General features: G+C 36.8%; 2 protein-coding genes across 2 annotated transcripts; both read left to right on the top strand.

The window, feature by feature from the left end:
• On the top strand, nucleotides 1-3,565 carry LOC140136237 (CCAAT/enhancer-binding protein gamma-like). Its single transcript, XM_072157961.1, is given in 3 exon segments — nucleotides 1-200; nucleotides 1,466-1,649; nucleotides 1,652-3,565. Coding segments are annotated over 2 exon segments (480 nt in total). The 5' UTR covers nucleotides 1-200; nucleotides 1,466-1,582; the 3' UTR covers nucleotides 2,065-3,565.
• Nucleotides 3,566-16,967: 13,402 nt separating this feature from the next.
• LOC140136636 (uncharacterized) lies at nucleotides 16,968-18,852 on the top strand. The gene is made up of 2 exons (XM_072158316.1): nucleotides 16,968-17,402; nucleotides 18,281-18,852. The coding sequence occupies exons 1-2, from the start codon at nucleotides 17,076-17,078 to the stop codon at nucleotides 18,788-18,790; spliced, it is 837 nt and encodes a 278-aa protein (XP_072014417.1). The 5' UTR covers nucleotides 16,968-17,075; the 3' UTR covers nucleotides 18,791-18,852.
• The last annotated feature ends 6,231 nt before the right edge of the window (nucleotides 18,853-25,083 follow it).

Genomic DNA, 25,083 nt, shown 5'->3' with positions numbered 1-25,083 from the left:
CTCACACCTCCTGAAAACGAAAACAAACTGTCAGAAAAAAATATCAACATGGAGTCTTCGAGGTGATTTCGTAATCGGGCGCTGCAGCCAGAATCTTTCAGACACCGGTTTCGGTGATCTTCCACCGCATTTTTACATACCTGCGAGGATCCTTACTGCTTCCTGACAATCCTGGACAAATTTGATAAGCTCAAGACTAGGTAAAACGTGTAATTTTGATGGTTGAATCTCAGTATTTTCCATGATAGTAAAGCTGTGTGAATGTGTGTTGTTTTGATGGCGTCCCCACCTCCGCCGTGCTGCTTGCCTATTGGTTGTGTACTATCAATGAGACTGGACTGGTTTGTCGTACGTGCAGTGTTATGTGCCAATTCTGGCCAATGTTTACGAAATACTACGGGAATGAGTGATTGCGTAACTTCTCAACACATGTAAACATGTGGTTTTTTGGAATATACAGAGCAGAAGCAAAGATAATAATATATTAAAAATAATTATTGTGATTTGTGGGAACTAAATAAATTATTGAAATAAATTGTTTGGATTTTAGAATTTAGTGAATCTTTAATTAGCACTAAAACTGACCAGGAAGTATATTTGTTTTGTTTTGTTTTATTGTTCCAGGCAGATGTAGGATTGTGATTTTAGCTTTGTTTAGTGTAAATTTAAAAAAAATTAAATGCTTCGAAGACTCTGAAAACCATAGCGCTAGTCCGAAGCTGAAAATCACAGCGCTAGTCCAAATCTGAAAACACTGTGCTAGTCCAAATCTAAAAAACACTGCTCTAGTCTGAAACTGAAAACCATTGACTGAGCTAGTCCGAATTTGAAAAACGCTGTGCTAGTCCGAATTCGAATTTGGGAAATGCTGCGCTACAGTTTGTCCACTCTGAAGTACAAAGTGACGTGTTGGTAGTGCTGCATCTCTGCTGCAGGTATGCATGCGTGCCTCAAAGTCGGCACAATATGTGTGTCGCGTCTGTACTTCTGAGTAGACTTACTGTAGTCCGATATTCGGACTAGCGCAGTATTTTTCAGATTCGGACTAGCGCAGTGTTTTTCAGATTCGGACTACATGTAGCGCTGTGATTTTCAGCTTCGGACTAGCGCTATGGTTTTCAGTTTTGGACTAGTGCAGTGTCGGACTGAAGAAGTGTTTTCCAGATTCGGACTAAATTTAGATTTTCCTACTTTTTTTCCCTGCGTTGGTCTGGTGTGAAATGCATTGATTTACCTTAAAAGCCACAATATTATTTTATGAAATTGGTAAACAAAATTTCAGACAGGATTTTTTGGCATATCAACTTACATCTAAATGGAATTAGCCGAATTTGTTGTGTTTGTAAATCAACAGAACAATTTTGACATTAAGTCGTGACTTCAACTCCCCCAGAAAGCTCCATGGCTTTTTGAAAAAAATACAACATGTTGATCTATAGCTTTTGTTGTTTTCTTTGCATTGTAGGTGACAAATACTCACTGGGAAGTCGAAGGCTGTGTCATACATTGTACATCCATCCATCCAGACTTATCGCTGCCAGAGTTATACTCTTCGGCTATCTAGTGGCAGATTCTCTTCTCCATGGAAGCGGGCAACGAAAATGACACTTCCGAGCAAAGCAGTCAGGTCCCGAGCGACAATCGTAAAAGCGGGGTGGGAAGGCGACCCCGCCAGGCAAATCGGCCAAGAAGTACCTGTAACGACAAGGAGAGTGCGAGTACAAGAAGCGCCATGAACGCAACAACATCGCGGTGCGCAAGAGTCGTGACAAGAGCAGACAGCAGGCTCAAGAGACAATGGCTCGAGTCAATGAGCTGAAAACGGAGAATGCTAACCTGGAGCAGAAGGTAACGATCTTATCCAAGGAGCTGAGCCTGTTGAAGGATCTGTTTCTGGCCCATGCTGAGGAGCTACCTGATCCAAGCACTACGTTTGGATTGTATAACTCTAATCTTGCCTGCGGGATGGTCGACGCGACAGCAGCTGCAGTGGTGGCAGCAGTGGGAGTACGCAAGAGGATGAAGAAAACGACCAGGAGAATAACTCTCCCAAGGTTGTCGTAGTCGAAGAAGAAAGCTCGGTGGTGTACACGGATCACGAGTACGCTGCAGCAGCACGTACAGGGGTGAAGGCGGAAGCATGATATACGGAGAACAAAGCGCCCTCAGGTGCTTTGGTTTGTGTCGTGTTGGCATTAAAATGCAATGGTTACATACATACCCCTATCTGGAATTGTGTATTGAAATTTGTACAAGTGTATAGTTGATGTAAATACATTATGGTTGGCTCCAGAGGACAAGAAATTATATTGTGGTGGATAAAGCGTACTATAAATTGCAACTCATAGCTAACATTTTTTACTCGTATTATGTACAAAATAAACGGCTCAAACTTCAAACGGTGTGAACTTTCAAACTCTCAATAACAGATTGTAGCAACATAATGAGCTATTTCAGTTGAAATCCGTACACTCCATATGGGCGACATGACCTTATTCTCCAACACAGGGGGTGTAGATTTCAAATGGAGTCACCTGTTCAGGTTGCCTATTTGAATTTCACACTCCCTGTATGGGAGATTAAGGTCATGTCTTCCATAGTGGTGTATGGATTTCAACTGGAATAGCATATCGCTTTCTGTTTACTACAAACATCATTGTGAGTGTATTCTGAGCAAGTACTTGAGATTCTGTTTTATAATGTTTTCTCCAGATCCATGCCCAATTATTTCTTCACTCAATAACAGGTATAGTCCATTTGGCTTTCTTCAGGCAGTGACGTCAGTTTATGTGTGTTCAGATGCATCACCTTTGATCGTGCGTATAAACATGCCAGTTCTTTGAGTCAGCACACACAATTTAACATTTTGCTCACAGGAGCATGCACTGAAGTCACTCCCTCAAGGAAGCCAAATGGACTATTATAGAATTTATGTGTCAGCACCATCAGTAGTATGGATTCAGTTTACATTTTTGATACACTGTCCTTTGAGGCAACAACTTAGCATGAGATGCTTGTTCTGATTAAGATCTTGTATTAAAATCTCAATCGAGGGAATTGATTATGAACCTCCAATTGAGTTCTGATCATGATGTACCCAGATAATACATGGTGACTGAATCCCTGTTCCATACCTGTAATTACTACTGATACATGTACGGTGTACCAAGTGTGAATGTACAGTTGTGGTGCAGTGATTGTTCCCGCAAACAAACATTTTTATATTGCAGTTGAAAACAGAAACAAAAAAAAGCTTGTAAGCAAATCCAGTTTGAAAGACAATCATGTGTGATTACAAAATGTATAATATTGAGGTTATCTTGGATTCTGTTTTTAGCTTAGGCCTTCAAATTAGAGTTAATATTTACAGTGGAACCTCAACACAAAATTGTTAGGGTCTTGTGTTGACATGTAGAATGGTGTGCACCCAGTTGTGCATTGCATAAGGTGTGACTGGCGCTCACTTATGCGAAGTTACTCGAGTGTAAGTAAGGACTTTACCCTTTAATTTTCACCAATTATAAACCGAACAACAATTAATGCCTTGTTAGTGAAGAAAGAATTTGACAATTTCAAAACAATAACCAATACACAGTACGTACAAACTTAAGTGATAATACTGATCCTTGTTACAGCAGAAGTATTTCAAATTGAAATATATTTGTATTGTCTTCTGTATGAAGTAGAAAATTGAGATGTATGTAAAATGTTTATGACCAAATAATTCGCGACTTAAGATTCACAAGCTTAGCTTTGGAAAAACTGAAATATTTTAATGTATGCGAAGTAAAATAAGTTTGTTTTGCAGTGCTTCATTTGTAAAAACAAAATTGGATTTTTCTTTAAATTCAAATAGATGAGCATAAAATAATCATTGAGCCGCCATTACAAAATTTGATGTGTTTTGTTAATATATTTGAGCTTGAAAAGGATACAGCTTAAAAATGAGATGTTATGTGTGAACTCACTGATTTGATACCCAAGGATTTTGATGTTATTAGGTCTGGAAGAAATGTGGAATCAAAGAAGCGCTTGTCAGTGACATTTTGGGATTTGGACTTTAATTAATTTAAAGGGGCATTTTGTGATCCACAGCCTCATCCCTCCACTTTTCTCAAAATTTGAGATTTTCATACCATTGGAAACCTCTGCATACTGTTTATGTACAAAAATTTCTTCCAGATTAATTTGTTAAATAGCAAAAATATCCACATATTTGAAAATTTACATTCTGGTGTACCAGAACATAATTAACACTTGTAGTGGCATGTGGATCATGCATAATCACGCAAAATCAGAATCAACTGAAATTTAAGGAATAATCTTTTCGTGGTTATCTTTTGAAACATGTCATAAAAAGAGGATGCTAGGATGCTACTTTGGACTTGGGGCGAAATTTAGCTTATCTTCCCAGAAGATAAATATTTTTTCCAGCCTTGTATGTTTTAAAACTTAACACAGTTCACACTTTAGTATTCTAGTTCGTCATTACTCAAAAATCAATTCTATACTCACATTTGATTTCATGTATTAGCTTATGAATTTTTGTAACTTTTATGAAGTTTTATAAATCCAAATCATTTTGTACCCAGACAGAAAAGAAAAACTAGGAAAATGAAAAGTTGGAGCCAACTTGATGTGAAACAATTTTGATCATAGTGTAAAAAAGAAGAAAAGAAGAAATTGATCTATTTTGTATGCCTCCATCCAGCGTTGCAGATACTTGTAGTTAATGTGTATACTTCTAATGACCATTGATGACTGTAGATTAAACTTTCTATCTTTATTCTCTAGATACCTTTCTGACCCAGTGACCAGTAATAAGTGGTCAAGTTGAGTGGTCAAGCAAGCAAACAATGTAAAACACACTTCTTCTCAGGATTTGTATTATGTTGCATGCAACATCGGCACTTTGCACTTTTAAAACATTGGCCCACCTGTTAAAGAGTTACTATACAATGTACATGTAGGCATAAGGACAGGTGATATATGGTCCTCTCTTATAATTGTCACAGGCTGTCGAGTGTGGGTGACAAGCTGTAAATACCATCACAAGCCTCATAACACACTTTTCCAATCATATGGTCTAATAATTGCTCAAAATAGATGTAAACCTGACTCGATCTTGGTCCGTTTTTGTTACTCGCAATCAGGGCTTGAAATAAGCAGGAGCAAGGGGCAAATTTACCCCTGCTAAAAGGCAAAATGCCCCTGGTTCTAAAACAGAACTGTGTGTATTTGTATAGACCAGGGGCAATATTTAAACAAAAACACCCAAAATTGCTCCTGGATCTGAAATCCTTATTTCAAGCCCTGCTCGCAATGCAGAAAGTTTGCAGCAGATCACCTACTGCAACTACCACCGCTCAAGTGACACACCCCATCGGGTGTGGTAAGGGTGCCGTAAAACATACTATACATGTATATGGTTTTTCAGAGACTTTAAAGACTGTTGACAGTTATAAGACAGGGCTGTGAATGATTGTTTCAGATCTGTAGGTAGCTAGTTCAGTGACATTCCAGATTAGGGAAAATTTAAATTCTATTAAAACCAAAAGAGGGTCTAAGAAGAAGACTATGGTACATTACGACAGGACATATATGAAGGTCTGGACTGTCATCTCTCTCTTTCTTTATCTACAAATCTGAACATAATGTAATTATCTGATGTTTCTTAATATATTATGTAATGTAAATTTGTTTTGTAATTAAATGTGGATTTATTGTTTTCAACTCAAAAATTGTAATTAAAATGATTGTAGTTAACTTAAAGTTTGATAAAGTTGTCATATATCAGATAAAACCACAAGAGTATGATACAAATGTGAGTTAAAAATATACAATCTTGTTTGAGAATTTGCATCTAACCCATGTATGTTCACAATAGGCAATTCCAGTGGAAGATGTGACCTTAATGCTTAATCTTACACACAGGGGGTATAGATTTCAAATGTGCAGGTTACCTGGGAACATCCTGATATACATTGTATGTGTAGAGCTGCATAGGAACTGTAGGTTGTGCAGGCATTAACCTGTCTCCTGTTGCAGTATATGCATGTTGTGCTACAAATCACACTCCTTGTGATGTTTAGGTGTGCTGTAGGTGTGTGGTTTGTAGTACATTCCTGGGATTAGTGCCAGGCCTATCTGCAATAGCGGCCCTTAGACAATTGACAATGTTTGCATTCTATATTGTACACAATCTATTAATATGGGCACCTGGTAGCTATTGCAGAAAAGGCAATCCTTCCCTAAACCCTCATTATGTATTTTTAGCATAAAATATTATGTTCGTAGTCCCTGAGATAAAGTATACATTGGGGGTTTAGGGCAAGAAAGCCATATCTGCAATAGCTGACAGGTGTCATAATTTTACAATGTGTGCAATATAGAATACAGAAATGATCCAAATGTCTATGGGGCAGCTATTAGAGATAAGATGTTCTGGTCCTAAGCCTTCAAAGTGATCTTTTATGCCATATTTTGTTTTTTGCTCTCTGGTTGTTGAGCCTATGTGTTGCACATTCTTGCTTTGCTTTACATAGTATTAAAATATTGTTTTTCTATTATAGCGTTTATACCAAATTGCACATACATGTTATAGTTTCCTACCTTGCGTACATGATCTTACTGAACTTTATAGAGAAAGTGTGTTCAAATAGCTTTATTTTGTTTAATTGTGTGTAAGCAGTTGTTTTAAATTGCTGATATAGACATGCACAGATTGATTACGTTCTAGTTTGTGTTGTTTTTATCAATACTATTTCACTAGACTTGCAACTTCTGTTAGAAAAGTTCCAGAAAGCAATATAATTTGGTTAAAGAGGAAGCCCCACCAGAGCAGTTCTTCTCGGGGTGAACCAAACCTGCCTGGTTATCAAATTAATCAGCCACATTATTTCTGAATTGACAGGTGCTAATTGATGCAATAACATTAAAATATCAGTTAGCACCTGTTAAATTCAGAGATAATCTTGTCACTGATAAATTTGATAACCAGGCAGGTCTGGTTCACCCCAGAAGAACTGCCCTGGCGGGGCTTCCTCTATATAAGTTCCCAAGAACTGCAAATAATGTCTAGTAAAATAGTATGGATACAACTGTTTGAAAATAGGTACATGTTTTGTGTTGCTTAATGTTGTTTTGTTTTCTTGCTGTCAATGAATGACCTTGACCTACTTTTGAGTAATATGTCAGTCATTTAGTAGATTGATATAGACCTCAATAGATAACCTTCTCATTTCATGATTAGGCTAATTACAAGCCAAAAGGAAACACCTGCAAAGTCCTGCATAATGGGTTATTCCAGTTAAAATCCATACACCTCCTTTGGAAGACATGAGCTTAATCTGTTTCATAGGGGGTGTAATTTTCATATGGAGTCTCCCATTCAGGTAATCCCATTTGAAATTCACACCCCCTGTGTGGGCGATTAAGATTGTGTCTTCCATAGGGGGTGTATGGATTTCAACTGGAATAGCACAAGGATTGCCCCCTACTGTTTTCTTCTTTATAAAATGCTCATACCTACCAACCATCCATTTTGATTATTTACAAAAATAACAATCAGATAATTTTTTTTCTAATTGTAAGAGTAGCATCTCAAAATTGCTTTCTTGGGAGCAACAAGACTGAGTTTCGTCATTCATGTCAATTTAACAGTACAGTACAGTAATTGCGTCAACTAAAGGGCAGTTTACTGAATGATCTGGACTTCAGTTTATTTAGTTTCCTATATTTTGTTTGCTGCAATACATATAGCAGCGTGGATACTACACTGAATGAAGACACTGTGCTGGTGTCGCAAGCCATGTCACTGCTAACCAAGACTCTGAAAAAGGGAACTTTTTAAGCAAATATAATACATATATTTCATGCCTTTCGCATCCATCAAATCTTAGTGTTGTCTAGAGGTTAATAAAAGAAAGCCCCTATCAAGTAATACAAATTTTAGTCCAGGAAGAATTTCAAGTTATTGAAGCACCAATTTTTTTTTGATTGAATTTATGTGATGCGATCAAGCAAAATCAGTCGGAACTCGGAAATATTGATTTTGAGATATAGCCAAACAAAGGAAATATTTCCTTTTGATTCCTTTGTTTTGGAAACTAGTTGTTCAATTTCAATGGAGTTTTCTGCAAAATGCAGCTTTGTAAATGCTTTTTACTACCCCATAAGAAACTGGAAATTTAATATTTCCGAGGTCCGACTGATTTTGCTTGATCGCATCACATATATGTGTAGATTTTAAATTTGTAATGTGTGTGTACCCCAATCAAATTGGCTTTTGTTTAGTTTTTGCTCTGTTTTGTGTTGCTGCAAATAATCAAAGTACACAAGAAAAATTAGTCATTATGTTTTGAATACCACATTTTGTAATTTTTCCAAATACAGTGTATAGTGTCATAATAATTAAGAAACCATCTTCTCATCATTTTGATACAAAATTTTAGCACAACAATTTATACAGCATAAAGTATATAGCAGCAATCCGATTCTTTATCTATCTCAAGATTTTCCATCAATTCAAATATATTTGAAAAATTAGTAGTTGGTGTAAATGTCTGACAATACTTATATCCAATATTTCTAATAGTGATATCATCAGAGGTAATCTACCAGACTTCTATTGCTGCCACCTGCATCAAGATAGTTGGCTGGTACCGTGCAGTACTACCGCTGGTGGGTCCTATGCAGTAGCATCATTGGAACTAGGTACTTGTGTGTGTACAAGTCAGGTACCTGTGCGACAGTGTACCTATACAGGTGGCCGCAATAGGTATCTTGTAGTGTAATTAGCGATTTGTGTAGACAGGCACATCTAAGTTGGAAATTGATTGATGATGACTTCATGTCGTCCTTGGGTAGGAAAACCCCTCCTATATACTGTGGCCCTTGCACATGTTTAAAATGAAACGGGGAAGAGGTTACTATAGGAGGTTTTGATTTAAACATGTTCAGGAACCAATGACACATAGGAGGTTGTTCCTGCCCAACGACGATGTGCGTATTTGTGACCCGATCCAGCAAAATGAGGATGTCACCAAAGTTGTGTTTAAGTTTATGAGCAGACTCACCATTTAAATCATTTTTTCTGTATGTTTCATTCATGGCATTTCAAAGTTGATTAAAAGTTCTTCTCCAAACAAAAATTGACTGTTGTCCTCATTTTGCTAATTCACAAGGATCCACAACATGCTCATCTATCAGGGCACAGTTCTTTAACCCTCATACATTTGTACATTCATTGAATGACATTTGAAAATTTGAGTACAAAAACTCATACTCTGCAATTCAAGGTTAAATTTTACACTTTGATTGTTTAATTGAGGTTATTCGCTACTTGCACGGTTCCGCCATTATGCACTATGTGCGGGGAGAGCCTCGAACTGGCAGCACACATGAATGGGAATTGAACTAGTCATAATGTTCTGTGTAAGGTTACATAATTCTTCCTTTCATGTATGCTGCCAGTTCGAGGCTCTCCCCGCACATAGTGCATAATGGCGGAACCGTGCAAGTAGCGAATTGAACTTTGCCATTTGGATGAGGCTGTTGTGGTCAATAGTGATTGGCAAATTTTATACACCCACATGATACAATGCCTAGATATTTGCAAATGCACTTTTTTTTAAATTGCAGCTGTTGTACAAATGATTTCAGTGTAAAGATATTTTGATATACATGTAAGTGTATTTCTAACGGGCTATTCCAGTTGATATTATTCATACATCCCCTATGGAAGATATGACCGTAAATATCCACACAGGAGTGTGAATTTCAAATTGGATTACCCGAAATCTACACCCCCTGTGTAGGAGATTAAGGTCATGAATGTCTAACATAGGGGGTGTATGGATTTCAACTGGAATAACACAATAATAAGAGTAGCATAGGAACTGATCACATAATATTGATATGAATACCCAACACATGGTCAAAACTACTCGAGTTTTATTTGATGCACAGACAACAAGGCCATTTTGTCTTCACTAGAATACTTGTCACAGACTGGACTAAAACTTTCCCAAAATTGTGTTTATTCTCATGTAAAACTGCACAGAAATTAAGCCTAGTACTGAAAATTTTCTTAAAGGAATAAAATCTTCTATTGAAGGATTATACAGCTTTATTCCATAAGCTGTTTAATTCCTCAATGGAGTCTTTACACTAGTCTAACTCATGAATATCTTACATCAAGGATACACCCAACTTGGTCCCTTCTACATCCATCACCCCCCCAAAAAAAAAAAAAAAAAGACTCCGCTGATGTGTACTCATGCTGCCATGCAAGGTCAATAAGTAATAAACCCTGGTATTATGGCCTTGTCACACCTGTTGCAAAAATGAATATTTGATAGTGTAAAATTGTATCATTATTTGATATGTTAAACAAATTTAATTATTCCGCAAACAAAATTAGTAACCTTTGCTCCTAGTGTCAAAAGTAGTACACTATTTAATGCTTGTGATATTCACAATATTTTGTTGTTTTTTGATTGTTTTTCATGAAAGTTATATTGAGGAATATTTAAGATATGAACATGGAAACAAAATAAGATTTGTTATTTTTGGAAAGTGAGCTAGATGAGTATAAATATGTAAAGTGCATGGTTGTTGTATATAGGAAAGTGAATAAAGATACGGAATGCAGAGAGATGAAAACAGCATGTCTTCTTGTTTTACTGTGTATTTTCAAAAAAGTAAGCACATGACATAGAAAGTGGCCTGTGGGCAGGCATCCTCACAATAGGGGTATCTGCATCTGCTGATATACTGGCCAACACTCCTTGTTGCTGTTTGCAGATGAAATAATCTGAGCAGGGTTTAGTGAGTGTGCAAGTTATGATTAATTTCTTAAATGTTCATGCAGTTGTTGCTTGAAGACTTCCTAGTCAGTTGCTGATGTGATGTGACAGGGCAGCTATCAACAAATGCTTTGAAAATATTCAGCCCAAAATGAAGAAGATATTATTATTTTCCCTGTAATGCCTTATTAGGGTGTTGGCCCATGAAGTGTGTTAAACCTACGGGACCTAAAACTAGAAAATATGATGGCAGCCAGCACCCCACAAGGGGGAGGGGGTAACTCCCCATGACTATGCCCAGAGAAGATGTAAGAAAGAGGAGGTTGATCCAGCTATCCTCAAATAAGATATGTGTGAGACCGCCCATTCAAAGTAAGTGATGAATCACCCTATTTAGCTGCTTAACAATAGAATACCACAATGGGGTTTGAACCCTTGACGTGTGTGATACACAAGTTACAGATAACTACTTTTAGGGATAGGTCAGTGCTTGCATTTCATTATGCCATGCATACCATACATGAAGACCCTGTCATTCAGCCAGATTTCAGATAAAATATGACTGAAGTTCCATGGCAAATTACACTTTTTGCTACTTGTTGTCACTTTCAGCTTCTATTATTTATGATAGAGAAGATTTTCAATTATCAGAATATCTTTATTAGGTTTACAGGAAATGACAGGAAAATACATAAAAAAATAAAACAGAAATGATCAACAATCACCACTTCTCTAAAAAAATCCTAAAAATGTCTTCTATTGAAATTCATATATCTACTAAAAAGGGCGGATTTTGAGGGAAATTTTACAACACTTGATTTCTTTCTTGTATTATCCACTTGTGGTATCCCATCCAAGCAGCAGGTCCTTAACACACCCGTTTCATACTTTTCAACTAATTATCTATAGAAACATTGGAAATATTTCCAATTCTGGAGTGCAGATCAGTCAACCGTGGGCGGTCACACACATAAACATCACTGGATATTTCAAGTGGATGTCTAACTACTTGAGAATAAAGGACTATGAATAGATGCGACAGGATAACCTATTGGATTATCTCAAGTACATAATTTTGTTCTCTCTCCTTTTCTTACATCTTCTCTGCTATGCCACTGGGAGAATCATTGGCAGACTATTTTGAGAAGGGGATACAACAATACATATAATTATTGCGCATTCAGGGTAAGATAGGTGGGGTGGAACCACTGAAGTACGACTATACTCCCCAACAGCTAAAGTACCCTTATTAAGATAATTTTACACATTTTCCCCATGCATGCCCAAAACATGCGTGGCAAAAATGTGTACAATTTCTTGATTGAGGGTACTTTTGCTGTTGGGCGTATAGTTCATTATTACCCTTTTTGGCCTAACTTATACAGTTTGAAAAGATAAGTCGTATCCGAAAGTGGAATGACCCTCATTGACCATTCACTAGGCTCCGATCCCGAGAAGACCCCCTCCCACCAGAAATCAACCCCAAATTGCAAGGCACAGTCTGCAGACACCAGTGTGCCAATATCCCGGTGTCCTATTCAGTGCACTTTGAGCTACTTTACAATAAAATAATGGCTCTGAGCCTCTGACCATAGACTGTAAAAAGTTTACAGTCTATGCTCTGACCATGCTGACAGGCCTGCAGCTGCCTGCAGACAAGACATCTCCGGCATCTGATGATCTGATCAGACCCTTACCTGATTAAAAATTGCCTTTGCTGCCATCTGTTGAATTTTTTTGGAAAAGGGTGACGAGCTCTGTATACCAGAGTGCCGTCGCTGAGGAAAAAATAAACAATCAATTCATGAATCTCCAACGGTTTGTATTTATTTCATATTTTGGTACCAATAAATGAAACTGAATTTTCTCATTTAGAAATACAGGAACTATGAAAAGCATTTATTCGAATGATTTTACTGGTTTGAAGATGTATTAAAATAAACGTGGGTCATGTCAGTAGTTATGCTTGTCTTGTGGTGATAAGCTTCCTTCCTTATTAGACCTGCCTGCATGTCTTCGGTCCTAGCCTTCAACATACTGACATTTACTGGGCCCGAAGACATGCTGCGGTATATTTTGGTCCTTTTCGCAAAAGAACTCATCTGCCCATAAAATAATTTATATATAAACTCAATACCTACATCATCTATAATATGTACCTTTAAATCATAAGCTTTCCATACGCTGTTGTTGAAATTTCACTTCATTCTTCCTTTTCTCGTAAAAGCAATTCTTTCGAGCACTTTCTGTTCGAAATTCTCTAAAGTAGAGACTCGTCGACGGAAGTAGCGAGGAAGTAGGTTAAAGGTCAAATTAATGTCCACGTGGTGGCGTGTTTACAAACCAGCACAGACGCAGGAAGTGCACAGAACGTTCAATAAGAGGCAAAGTTCCTGCGCTTTGTATCGTTCGATCGTACCCATATGTGATTGTGCCATTTTTTGTGCGCGCGCACGCTTCATCTTTCAGATGATGATGGACTTTGCCAGTTGGTGAATGGTTTGTATTATTTTCTCGTCTATGCGATTGACGTCACGTTACGTCACATTTAAATCACGTTACAAGAAGCGACCGTTATAAATGTGAACAGCACGTTAAACAACACATAAACAGAAGTATTAAAATTCGAAAAACGTGGAAAAAACCATAAAAATATACCATTTTTAACAATCATATCAAGACATCCATATGCGGATAGTTTGCCGGAGTTTCTGCAGATCACATATTGGACTACATTAGCGTAAGGTATTTATGTGCTTTAGAGAATGAAGAATTTTAAGATTTTGGCAATCGGGAAATGGCCAGTATAAGCTCAAGCTAGCGTATTTGCGAAACGGACATTAATATGGCGACCTGTAACTCGGTAATCAGATGATGTCATAATGTTAAATAAAAATTACCGAGTTACAGTTACTGGAACTACCTTCCTTATAAGCTTCCTTCCTTAGCTTTCCTTCCTTCCTGTGTTGACTCAATTGGAAGAGGAAAGGTACACTGCTCGTGTGCGCTATGGCATGCATGGGAAGTACATACATTGCATAAATGAAGCCAGTATCAGATATACAGTGGTTAACAAACCAGGGTGATGTGGAGACGATCCCTGCTCGGCCTTGGCGCAGTGTTGAAGTTGAGGGATGCACAGCGTCATCATCCTTATATCTTTGTGTCAAAAATTGCTGTGATAGTACGGCGAATCCTCTCATTTTGTTTGAGATAGGCCGAGCGACTTGGGCTAAGCATACCATTTACACAATATGAGATACCACAGAGTTTCTATTCTACACATTTTTACGATACCACACTCCACAGTACCCCATATGATGTTGCCATTACAAAAAAATTTGATTTGTTGTCAGGTTTAAACCCAGGTTTTGTTTTCAATACACTAATTGGAAATTCAATACACTAATCAGCGGCGATTGCTGTGGATATATTTTACTGCATTTTCAGTGTAACGATTTTTAAATCGTACGTTAAAAATGTGATTCAACTGTTTGAGAATTACAATCATATAAAAGGAACACATATAGCCCATTCAGCTCAGATCCATGTGCTGTATAGAATATTAAATCACAAGTCTATAATACAATGCACATATCGAGACACTATGCAACTTTCTTTATCTGCGTCAATAATAGAATATTGATTTAAATAGAATTGAATACATCTCTACATTTTGAGTTTGTACTTCACCACTGAGCGATCTAGCGATCAATTTCTAGCCAATCAGATAGGACTCCTTTTCTTGCGTTCGGTGAAATACCAATCGCCCGTCGCTCACCAACGGAGTATTAAGTTGCAGGGAAAAAATATTTATAATACAGGGTGTCGCTGTCGACCTGTGGGATGGGTACCCGGTGAAGTCTTTCTCCAAGATATTCCAGTCCCTGATGGTGTGTGGAAAAAAGGAAATAGCATAGACTGATGAACTTGATGGAGGGGGGGGGGTGTATACCTGAAGCAAGACTTGTATACTTGACTATTTAGGTCTTATAAGGGACTGTGCAATAATTATGAGCCCTGGAGAAGGGTGTAAAATTTTTTGCAAGTGAGGGGGGGCAAGCGATCTTTGGCAAACATTTATGGGGTGCCTTTTAAATAAGACTCTAAAGAGGCTTAGAAAAACACTACAGAAGCGTTTAATTATGCAAATTTTCCTCTTCGTTGCGCTCGCAACATGTATAGTTTTTCTAGACCAATTAAGGTTTGCAAATTGGGATCCCAAAAATTTGGCATGTGCAGGGGGGCAAAGATTTGTTGAGCCTTCCCAAGTCATAGTATCAGTGTGGGCATTGAAACAAAATATTAGTCCAGGTGCACACCAAGATATTTAGCAGAGTCTACGATCTCCAGGATGTGTACATGGATGGTGCACACCGACATCGTCTGGCTAATAATTATTTGATGCAGCAGAGATATTAAAATAAATACACGGGATCGATACACGTGAATTGCTATGCACGATTTTGATATCAGACGAAAATCTTTGGATACCGGGTTGGAAAATGATGAATATCTCCCGTAAATGATTTTTTCTCAAGAAACCAGATGTGGTCTCATACACTTGAAAATACGTGTTGAACAGATATGATAGTCGTTAGTTTGCACTTTGAGGTAAAAGTCCATGCATCTTGAACTCAAAATCTGACCAAAATTCTAATATTGCGTTGGTCCTGTATGGTCTACAGCGCGCACGCTATATAGCTGCACTCACTACAGTGAAGGCAGTATGACCATTGACCGCAATGTCGTATACAAGCTTACTCACACAGCGAGAAATCAATTACCCCGGCTTTTGTTAGTAGCCTTTTAGTCAGGTCACTTGGCTACTGCCTCTCATATTAAAGGTAGGAAGAAAATTGCCATACGTGGCTGTGGATTCAACCTACCATGGCGATTTCTACCATGAAGATATAGGGGCGATGACACTGTGTGGTGTAGGATGGACAGGATAGGTTGGCTTGTGTTTTTTGGTGATCTGCAGGACTTGAAACTTAGATGCATTTACAATACATGTCCCTGTATTGCAAGAAAATTGACTTGCATATAACCTTAAAGACATTTGTAGAGATTTTCAAAATATTTTGCATAATCAAATGATCACAAATTATCTATGGTATAAGCCGACTTGATCAAAATGTCTAAGGCATAAGGCATGTGAATAATTTCTGTCCTCTGTGTCTACTGCTAGCACTGTACCATGCTGAAATTGACAGCCTGCCTGTGCAATAAGAAAAACACAGAAGTAATACAAATATGGACTTGTATACTTTTATTTATCTTCATTTTCATGCCAGATATCAGATAGCGGTCATGTAACTTGCCATTTGTCGGCTTCAATAGCACATATGCTTAGCTGTTCCAAAAGTGCAAAAATTTTGATGAGTCTTTGAGTATTCTGGTTCTGCAAATCGCTGCTAATACATTTAATTGCCTTAATTTCTTATACATAAACATAAGTTCCTAGGGAGAAAAACTGATTCTGTTGGCTCGAGATATCCCAACATACGAGGGGGTATCAAAAGTTTTAGAAATCGCCCAGAAGTGAAAGAGCTATATCAATGAAATTTTGTCAGTGCAATCACTGGTCCTTATGTATACTATGATGCAAAAATGGTCTCATAAGAATGTTTACTTTTTTTACAGGCGCTAGATGTCAGTACCTGCCTATGTAACCACATAACCAGCAAAATGGAGAAAATTGAGGCATGAAGCATGATTAAATTCCATTTTAAGGGTTACAGTGCCCCAAAAATCTGTGATGAAATAAAAATTCATTTTCCAAAAAGCAACAGTGACAATATCACAATCACCACCAAAGATAACTTTCATTTCATCATCGATTTTCTAGGCACTGCAACCCTTCAAATGCAGGATCTTAATAACGCTGCTTGCCTCAATTTTCTCAATCTTGCAGTTTATGCGCAGTAACTGGGGCAGCAGGTTATTAGCATCTAGCGTCGTCTGTAAAAAAAAGTAAACATACTTATGAGACCATTTTTGCACCATAGTGTACATAAGGACCAGTGATTGCACTGACAAAATTTCATTGATATAGCTCTTTCACTTCTGGACGATTTCTAAAACTTTTTGATACCCCCTCGTAAATGCAAACACCATATTAAAGTTTTCATTCCGATATTTTCTTTTTTTAGAAACAATATAATGAGTGTGAAGTGCCAACAGAAACAAATAACAATTGTATACCAGTCTGTACATCCAAGAGAGTGTTAAGAAGTATGGGCAATGCATGCGTGACTAAACAACATGTCTGCAAATCATAATCCAAAGCTAACTCTACAAGACTTTGCCAAATTGGTTGAGAGATTATGCAATCCATCTACAACAGACGCAGCTGAAGCAGACGACAAATCTCAACCATTCCAACCAGGAACTGATTGGCATGACATTCTAGAGAAGCCCATATATGGACGTATTTGTACCAATACGACATCCAAATTGGCTGCTGCACCGGGTAGGAAAACAGCCTTCGTATTTGGACCTGAGACACTTGTTAGCGAGATTTTTATGACCAAATCACCATATGAAATATTGCTACATCTTGGCTTCCTACCGGAGTACATCCATCTGAAGGTATGTTTGAAATTATGTGAGAAAGTATGATGCCCTGGATTCCATTACTGGTAGTGTGAATTGGTGTTGACTTGGATACAACAAAACCTTGGTATCAACTGAATAAATTTAGATTCACCACCCAGTCAAGTTCATAAATATAAAGCATTTGGTGTTGTTACTAAAACTATTCTGGGGGTTGTTCTGGGGAACTTATGCTGATGTAAGGGCTCATATTGAAATACCCTACCACGTTTTCACACAGAAAGAAGGCAGGATTCCCCTCGCTAAGCGTGCGCCTCAGGAAAGCTTGGTCATAAAACGGATGGATTATATGCATCAGTGATACACCCTGCCCAGGATTTTAACAAAAGAAGGCTAGCACAGGAAAGCTGCAGGATGGCGCACACCTTCCTGTGTAAGGGAATTTCAATATGAGCCCTAATGTAAACTACTGTTCTTCCCATGGACATGAAACTTTTAGAATTAGAAATGAACCACAAGAGTGCTCAATCCTAAAGAGGAAATAATTTGTCAATCAAAGCTACCGATAAATTTGCAAAAGAATGTTTGGAAGGATGTAGTGAGATTAAAAATGCTTCAATCATGGTTGAGCTTTACCCTTACTACCTTGGGTTGTTTGGTCGGAGTTGCTTTCTCTGTTGCCTGGCCTTGGTTCCTTCCTCTCCCAATCAGTGCCAAACATTCTTTTGCAAATTTATCGGCAGCTTTATTTGACAATCTATTTCCTCTTTAGGATTTGAGCACTCTTGTGGTTCATTTCTAATTCTAATATGCAAACAAAATACATGGAAGCAAACATTTGGCAGGGACAACTCTACATTTGTATTTGTCATCTTTCTTACCTTAAGATTCTTGTGTTTGATTTGTTCCCATAGGCCTGTGTACAGAAAGCCAACTATTGGATTATTCTCTTCTCTCCCAAGCAAGGACCGAACCAAGTACCTGTCTTACCAGCAACCTGGGATGGACTCAAAGAATTCATTTCCAAATGCTATCCAAAAGCTTGCAGCTCCATCCAGAACCACTGGACCGCAATACAGACTAAACCGGTGGAGTATTTTGAAGAGCAGGCAGGGTTCAAGTTTATACAAGCCGTGAGTGACCCTTCCAAACCTTTATACATGAGTTATGAGAAATTTATTTCATTGCCTACACCCCAGAAGGAATGGGAGGCGCGGTGCTTTCTATACTGTGAGCTAAGGATATTTGAGTTATTTTCGGGGGATGGTGTCACTAAGAATACGGATGGGACGGATGGAGAGAGGGAGTATATTTGTTTGAATTATGATAAGGAACAACTTGGCGAAGGTAATTTTGTTGCAATTCCACTGGAGATTGATGTACCGGATAATGTGAAGGAAGAATTCAAATCTGAAGAGAAGTAAATTGGATAAATTTGCAGGGCTTGCTTGAGCCAGTGTTCATAGATTATGAAAATAATTTGGTAAATCGCAAAATTTATGCGTCTATGTGCACTGCAAATAATTATGTTTGCATTCAAGAAAATATTTTTAGGATATATAATGCAAATATGTGTGACAATAAAATACAAAAATCAGTGCATTTTGATAATAGAATGTAATATTTTTTACTTCTCCAAGGATATATTTTTATGCACATTTAATTTATATAATAGTTTGTAAACAGATGGTTGACACTCCGTGAAATAAAATCAAATAAAGCGAGCGAGCGGAAACAGTATACTTTAGCAAATTTTCGGTACCAAGCGCTTCGGCTTTATTATAAGCCTGAAGAAGGTACCAAAAATTTGCTAAAGTATACTGTTTCAAATCTCCATTCATTTTATTTTTTAAATTAATATAATAATATATATAAAACATACATTTATCATGCCTCAGAGTTCATGCAACTTGCTTTTAAGTATTGTATATACCTGCATTTTGTTCTGCAATTATTTTTAAAGTTTATTTTTCTAACTTTATGTTTCCCATGAAAAAAATGGAAATATTTGTTTGCCTTTTGTATATATTTGAATAGTAAAATGAAATACAACTGTGTGTGCTTGATAGAAATAGCAATCCTCTACAACTTTTGTGCTCATCAATACATTTATTCTTGTTCTACAAAATTGAAAGTAAATTAGCCAACTTAATCAAGATCAAGTGCTATCATTTTATAATTATTCAAGTTGGAGACTTCATCCTTTCAAAATTACCAGTATGCAAGGGTGGAGATATGTGTGAGAATGAAATTCACATATGACAATTGATGTCATATTGAGATAGTTGGGCCTTGAGTTGAGTGATAAAACAATGGAATCACTTACTCAATGATTATGCATTATTATAATTATTGAATTAAGAATTTAAGGGGTACTACACCCCTGGCCAATTTTGTGCCTATTTTTGCATTTTTCTCAAAAATTATAGCGCATTGGGGACAAGTAAGATATGTAAATTATAGGGGCAAGGACTACAACTACTGCACTGGAAATTTTATTTCAGAACAGACAACAGTTGTGGAGTAACAGTCAAAAATGAGGAAAACCAATATTTGATCAATAAATCAATAACTACTTGCTTTGAGTTGCTGAATTTTCAGTACAGTAGTTGTAGTCCTTGCCCCTATAATATACATATCTTACTTGTCACCAATGTGCTATAATTTTTGAGAAAAATGCAAAAATAGGCACAAAATTGGCCATGGGTGTAGTACGCCCTTGAAATAAATAAATGGATACTGGTTGTAATCTCAATAATTCAGGGATGTCAGTTTTCAGGCAATTGCCTGATTTCAGGCCTTTTGCTGCTCCAAATTTCCGCACTTTTATTTATTTTCAGCCTGTTTTGAGGCTTTATAGCCCAAATTTACACACTTTTTCAGGCTTTTCCTGCCAAGTCACTTCAGGCCACTTTCATCCCTGATAATTAAAGATAAAACATATTTCTGGATGAATAACAATCAAATGTTAAATTTTAAAAAATTGTATTGTTTGAAATTATTACTGAAACAAATAAATGATTAGTACAATTGTATCGTAAATTAATTTTGATTAAAATAAATAATAGATTCAACCGATTCTTAAAAAGGAAATAAAAGATATATTTTTAAACCAGACTGTCTGCTTTGTGATTGAAGTTCATTATATATCTAATCATACTACTACTGTCTGTTCAATTAGCTTAGATTCTTGAATTTTTAAGATATTTGAAAAAATAAAAATTGTGGTCAAAGTCATCAAAGAAAAGTGTTAGCACAGCCTTAGACCTAACGTGATTTATACTTTTCAAATTCTAAAGTTCAATTTAAAACCCCATTTCTTTTCAAGTTTGGTCTTTTCCGCGATATTTTTATAAAAAGCCGAGAACGTCGGGTACCATAAACTTTTGGAATCAATCCATTTAGAGCAAGGGGACGAATGTCACAATGCGCAGAGATGGTATTTATTCGACCATCCGCATCAGGAAGTATTGTCCAGCAAAATATTTGCCAGTATGCCTAATTTGCGTTGAAACCCTACTGTCAAAAGATTACGTTATTATTTATGGGAACTAAGGTTTTCTAAAATAGGCCCAGCTTATATAAATACATTCCTTATTTATTTATTTATTTATTTATTTATTTATTTATTTATTTATTTATTTATTTATTTATTTATTTATTTATTTATTTATTTATTTATTTATTTATTTATTTATTTATTTATTCTGGAAGGTCTGTTCTTTGAATTTTTATACGCTCTCCCTTTTGGGATTGAGCACTTTATTCAAAAGATAGTCTAACTTGAGTAAAATGTTGTTAATACGCTCCTGTTTTGCAGTTGAGCACTTTCTGACTATCTCCGATAGACAGACTGTCTCTGAATAGACTTTGGCTGTTGACACCATGGAATGTATATTCTTTCACATTCCTAAGTGATGGTAGTCCACCCAAAGCATGTCATCGTGTCGTCTGACGATTGCCTTTTAGGCATGAAACTCAGAGTAACGACTACCTATTCTGGAAGGTCTGTTCTTTGAATTTTTATACGCTCTCCCTTTTGGGATTGAGCACTTTATTCAAAAGATAGTCTAACTTGAGTAAAATCAGAGAGTAGTTATTCTTGAGAGGGCACTCACCTCATTTGCATGGCAAAATTACCCGTCTCCTCTGCAGCCAATTTGGTTTCGCTCCATCGAAATCAAGCTGGTCACGGAGGAGACTACTTTCCTTTGTGTTTGTTCATTTGTGTATGGAGAGCCCTTCTTGGAGTCCGTTTGGACTCAGGCTACGCTCTCAGCTAGAGTCCGACGCTGCATTGTACTAGAAACACCTTCTCTGTGAACTCGCTAGAGCAAGGAAAATAAAAACTGGTTTCATTACTATCTGTTTTTGAGCTTTTTTGCAGGTCTGCGACCATGGTGTTACCACAACTGTCTTTGCGTCATTAACATGTGCTGGAGTCTAGCACAGGTCAACCAAAGTCCCGGATTTTAATAAGACAATAATGATTGACACACACACCAGGAAGTTTCTCATCCAAAAGAATGAGAAAATTTAAATTCTCACCATTTTGGCCGTTTCTCATCAAAATGTCCGTTTTCTCATCCAAAACTTCCTTTAGTGTATTAAGTTAGCTTAGGCCTATTGATCCTAAATTTGCTGGTAGGGTAAAACTCGTTTTAGGGGGGTGTTTACAAAAGTTGGCCACACATGCGTATAGGCCTACATTATCATACTTGAGTGCCCCTCCCCGGTGAAATTTGAGACTCATTTGGTCACCGTCCTAAGCGTCCTTGCCCACACGAGTCGCCCAGGAGTAGGCCCTACCCGGCATTATTAATTATTAGTGGTTAGCCTCCCTAAATACAGTCGCGGATCGTGTTGTCAATTATCGTTACTTGTGTCCATGGATATGACCCCATGTATAAGTAGGCCCCTAGTCTTCATAGAATTCACACAGTCTATGCCATGTCATTTACGGATACAAAGAGGATAATAATGTTGAGGGCGCCCACAAAATCTTACACCGTCTTACACAATGTTCCAAGGCAAAGTTCAGTTTAATATTTACTCATCGTAAAAATACAGACGTTTTATTATGTGATGATGTTGTCTGGATGGGTGGACAGTTGTCACACTGTGGAAAAACAACAACGGAATCCGCATTCATTTACAAATAGCATTAAATTAGTATCACATAGTGGCCTCCGTGCAGTGGAAAACCTTAATTCTTTCATCAAAAGAAATGAAAATGACAAAAAAACCGGATCCACCTGTACGCCTATAAAATGGGCACAGAAATTTGTCTCAAATATGAATGAATTTTAAGAAACATACGGGATATGATGAACCAATGACCTGACGCCATGATAGTAGGATCTATTAGTCGTTTTATATACAATGTATATACCGTGTTGTCATAATACCAATATTTGACATAATATATAACGAGTAATATTTAGTATTGTAAATATGCAGTTCATATGCACAAACGAACACTGATCTTTATGATATTCAGGTTGTTGTACATCTCATATAACATGTCATATAGGAGGTCATATGTGTTGACCTTCTCCTATTGTATTTGTTCATCTGTGTATGGAGAGGATTAGCGCCATTAAAACTCCATCAGTATTTGGGCGTAGTTCAGTGAACTCACCAGATTGCTATTCCAAGTACTTTGATAAATACAGATAATATGTATTAATGGGTCGAGGCGATTGCATTGAAAAACTAATAAATTATTCATAACAGTTACGTAATCAATCGATAGTGCGGACACTTTTCATTTACAAACCACCAAAATTGTAATCTTTTAGCGTTGGAAAAGAAACCACGTGAATAGAGTGTCATCCCCCTGGTAAAATGTTGTAATTTATTTATTTATTTATTTATTTATTTATTTATTTATTTATTTATTTATTATTGTGCGAATGGGTCTGAGAATGGGTCTGAGAAGGTGTAGGCATATAGGCCTTATAAAACTACACATTTATTTTCAATTTGTTATTTCGTTTTGTTTGTTGAATACAAACTGAAAAAACTGTGAAACGAAAGAACTTTTATACAAGAAAATATGATTTAAAACAATCAGGTTACAGAAAACATTTCTTGTAAAGTTACTGTATCTGAAAATGTCAAGCAAATGCTGATATTCATGGGAAGGAATGGTGGTATTAAACAAAACTCAATTTACATTGTAAACCAGTTGAGAACGAAATCCATAATTTTAATGTCCTTGTTTAGGAAAAAATAATGCTCAGAATAATGTTATGCATAAAACGATTTCGCGCCATATAATTCCGTGTAACAAAAATCGGAGGACCATAAACACCTATAGACCCTATCCAATAACCGGAACGGAATAACAAGTGAAATGGCAGGACAGATTGGTGGACAGATTGTTTTGCTAAATTGGATAGGGTCTATGCCCTAAGTTGAGAATGGACCGTCCCACTCGATTTGTAAAAGGTCGCGAACCCTTTCGGTGGACCCAAGTAACTGCCTAAAATGAGGCAAAATTGAAAAGAAATGGGGTTTTAAATTGAACTTGGGAATTTGAAAATATAAATCACATTAGGTCCAAGGCTGTGCTAACACTTTTCTTTGATGACTTTGGCCACAAGTTTTTATTTTTTCAAATATCTTAAAAATTCAAGAATCTAAGCTAATTGAACAGACAGTAGTGTAAGGTACCGGGGTACTATAAATAACTCCTTTTTTTTTAATTTCACTATTTTTTGTATTAGGCAAAAAAGAGCGCTCTTTTCAATTAAATTTCAATGGACATTTGTGTACTGCGTGTTTTGGACCTTTTGTGTGTAATGCACCACAGATATTGGAACAATGCACATAGATGTTGTTGATTGTGGCCCTCTGTTGTTGACATTTGTCATTCTGAATGCCTTTACTTTATTATGATTGGTTTGTTGGTCAAAATAAGTTGAGGGCGCACTACTACAAGTCCAACAATGTACCATGAAAAGTGCAGCCATGGATATACATATTATACTTGGTTCAAAATATAATAATTGGCAAAGATTCATAAACCTTGTTCATAAACATCTTGGATTGATATATATGGAATCATTAGGAGCAGCACACGCTAATTATGTAAATATACATGAGTGTAAGTTGGAACTTCATTGATATGCACAGTGGGTGCACAGCAATGAAAAAGAAATTATTTTTGCCCATTATAAGCTCAACAAAGTTTTTGGTAAAAAGCAGAACCAGTTTTACATCTCATACAAAGCAGATAAGCTCAGATGTCTGTCAGCACAAAATAGTCTTGTGTACGACGACTGACTAATTCGGGGACTAATTATTTGATTTTTAAATAACTGCATCCCACTACTGCATATTTGACAAAGCAGTCCAAAACATTTTGACCTCATCAGTGTGCAAAATAATATATTTCCTAACTTTTCTACTTATAAAGATAACAAACATAGTTAGAAAATAGGGTCCAATATTTACACCAGGGGAGAGTGGAAGTTTTAAGGGGGGAATCAATTTTTTTTCTGGGTCTTGATGGGGATGTCTTAATTTTTAACTTGAACCATGAGGAGGAATATGTTTTTAATTTTAATTTTAAGTTTTTAATGGAGAAACATGTAAACAATCTGAAAATATTGCTGGTGTTTGTATATTAACATTGGCTTCTGAATTTGACCTCATGTGCGAGAAGATAGAAATAATGCACTTTTAAAACCTACCCCATGTTATTAAAATG

This window comes from Amphiura filiformis, chromosome 16 (assembly GCF_039555335.1).
Source record: "Amphiura filiformis chromosome 16, Afil_fr2py, whole genome shotgun sequence".
In the NCBI taxonomy this organism is placed as follows: Eukaryota; Metazoa; Echinodermata; class Ophiuroidea; order Amphilepidida; family Amphiuridae; genus Amphiura; species Amphiura filiformis.
This window is presented reverse-complemented; position numbering and strand designations above follow the sequence as displayed.

Excerpts from the sequence above, each read along its gene's own strand:
- LOC140136636 (XM_072158316.1), top strand. The coding sequence starts at position 17,076 with ATGTCTGCAAATCATAATCCAAAGCTAACTCTACAAGACTTTGCCAAA. Across the intron at positions 17,403-18,280 it reads CGGAGTACATCCATCTGAAG|GCCTGTGTACAGAAAGCCAA; the intron begins GTATGTTTGAAA and ends TTGTTCCCATAG.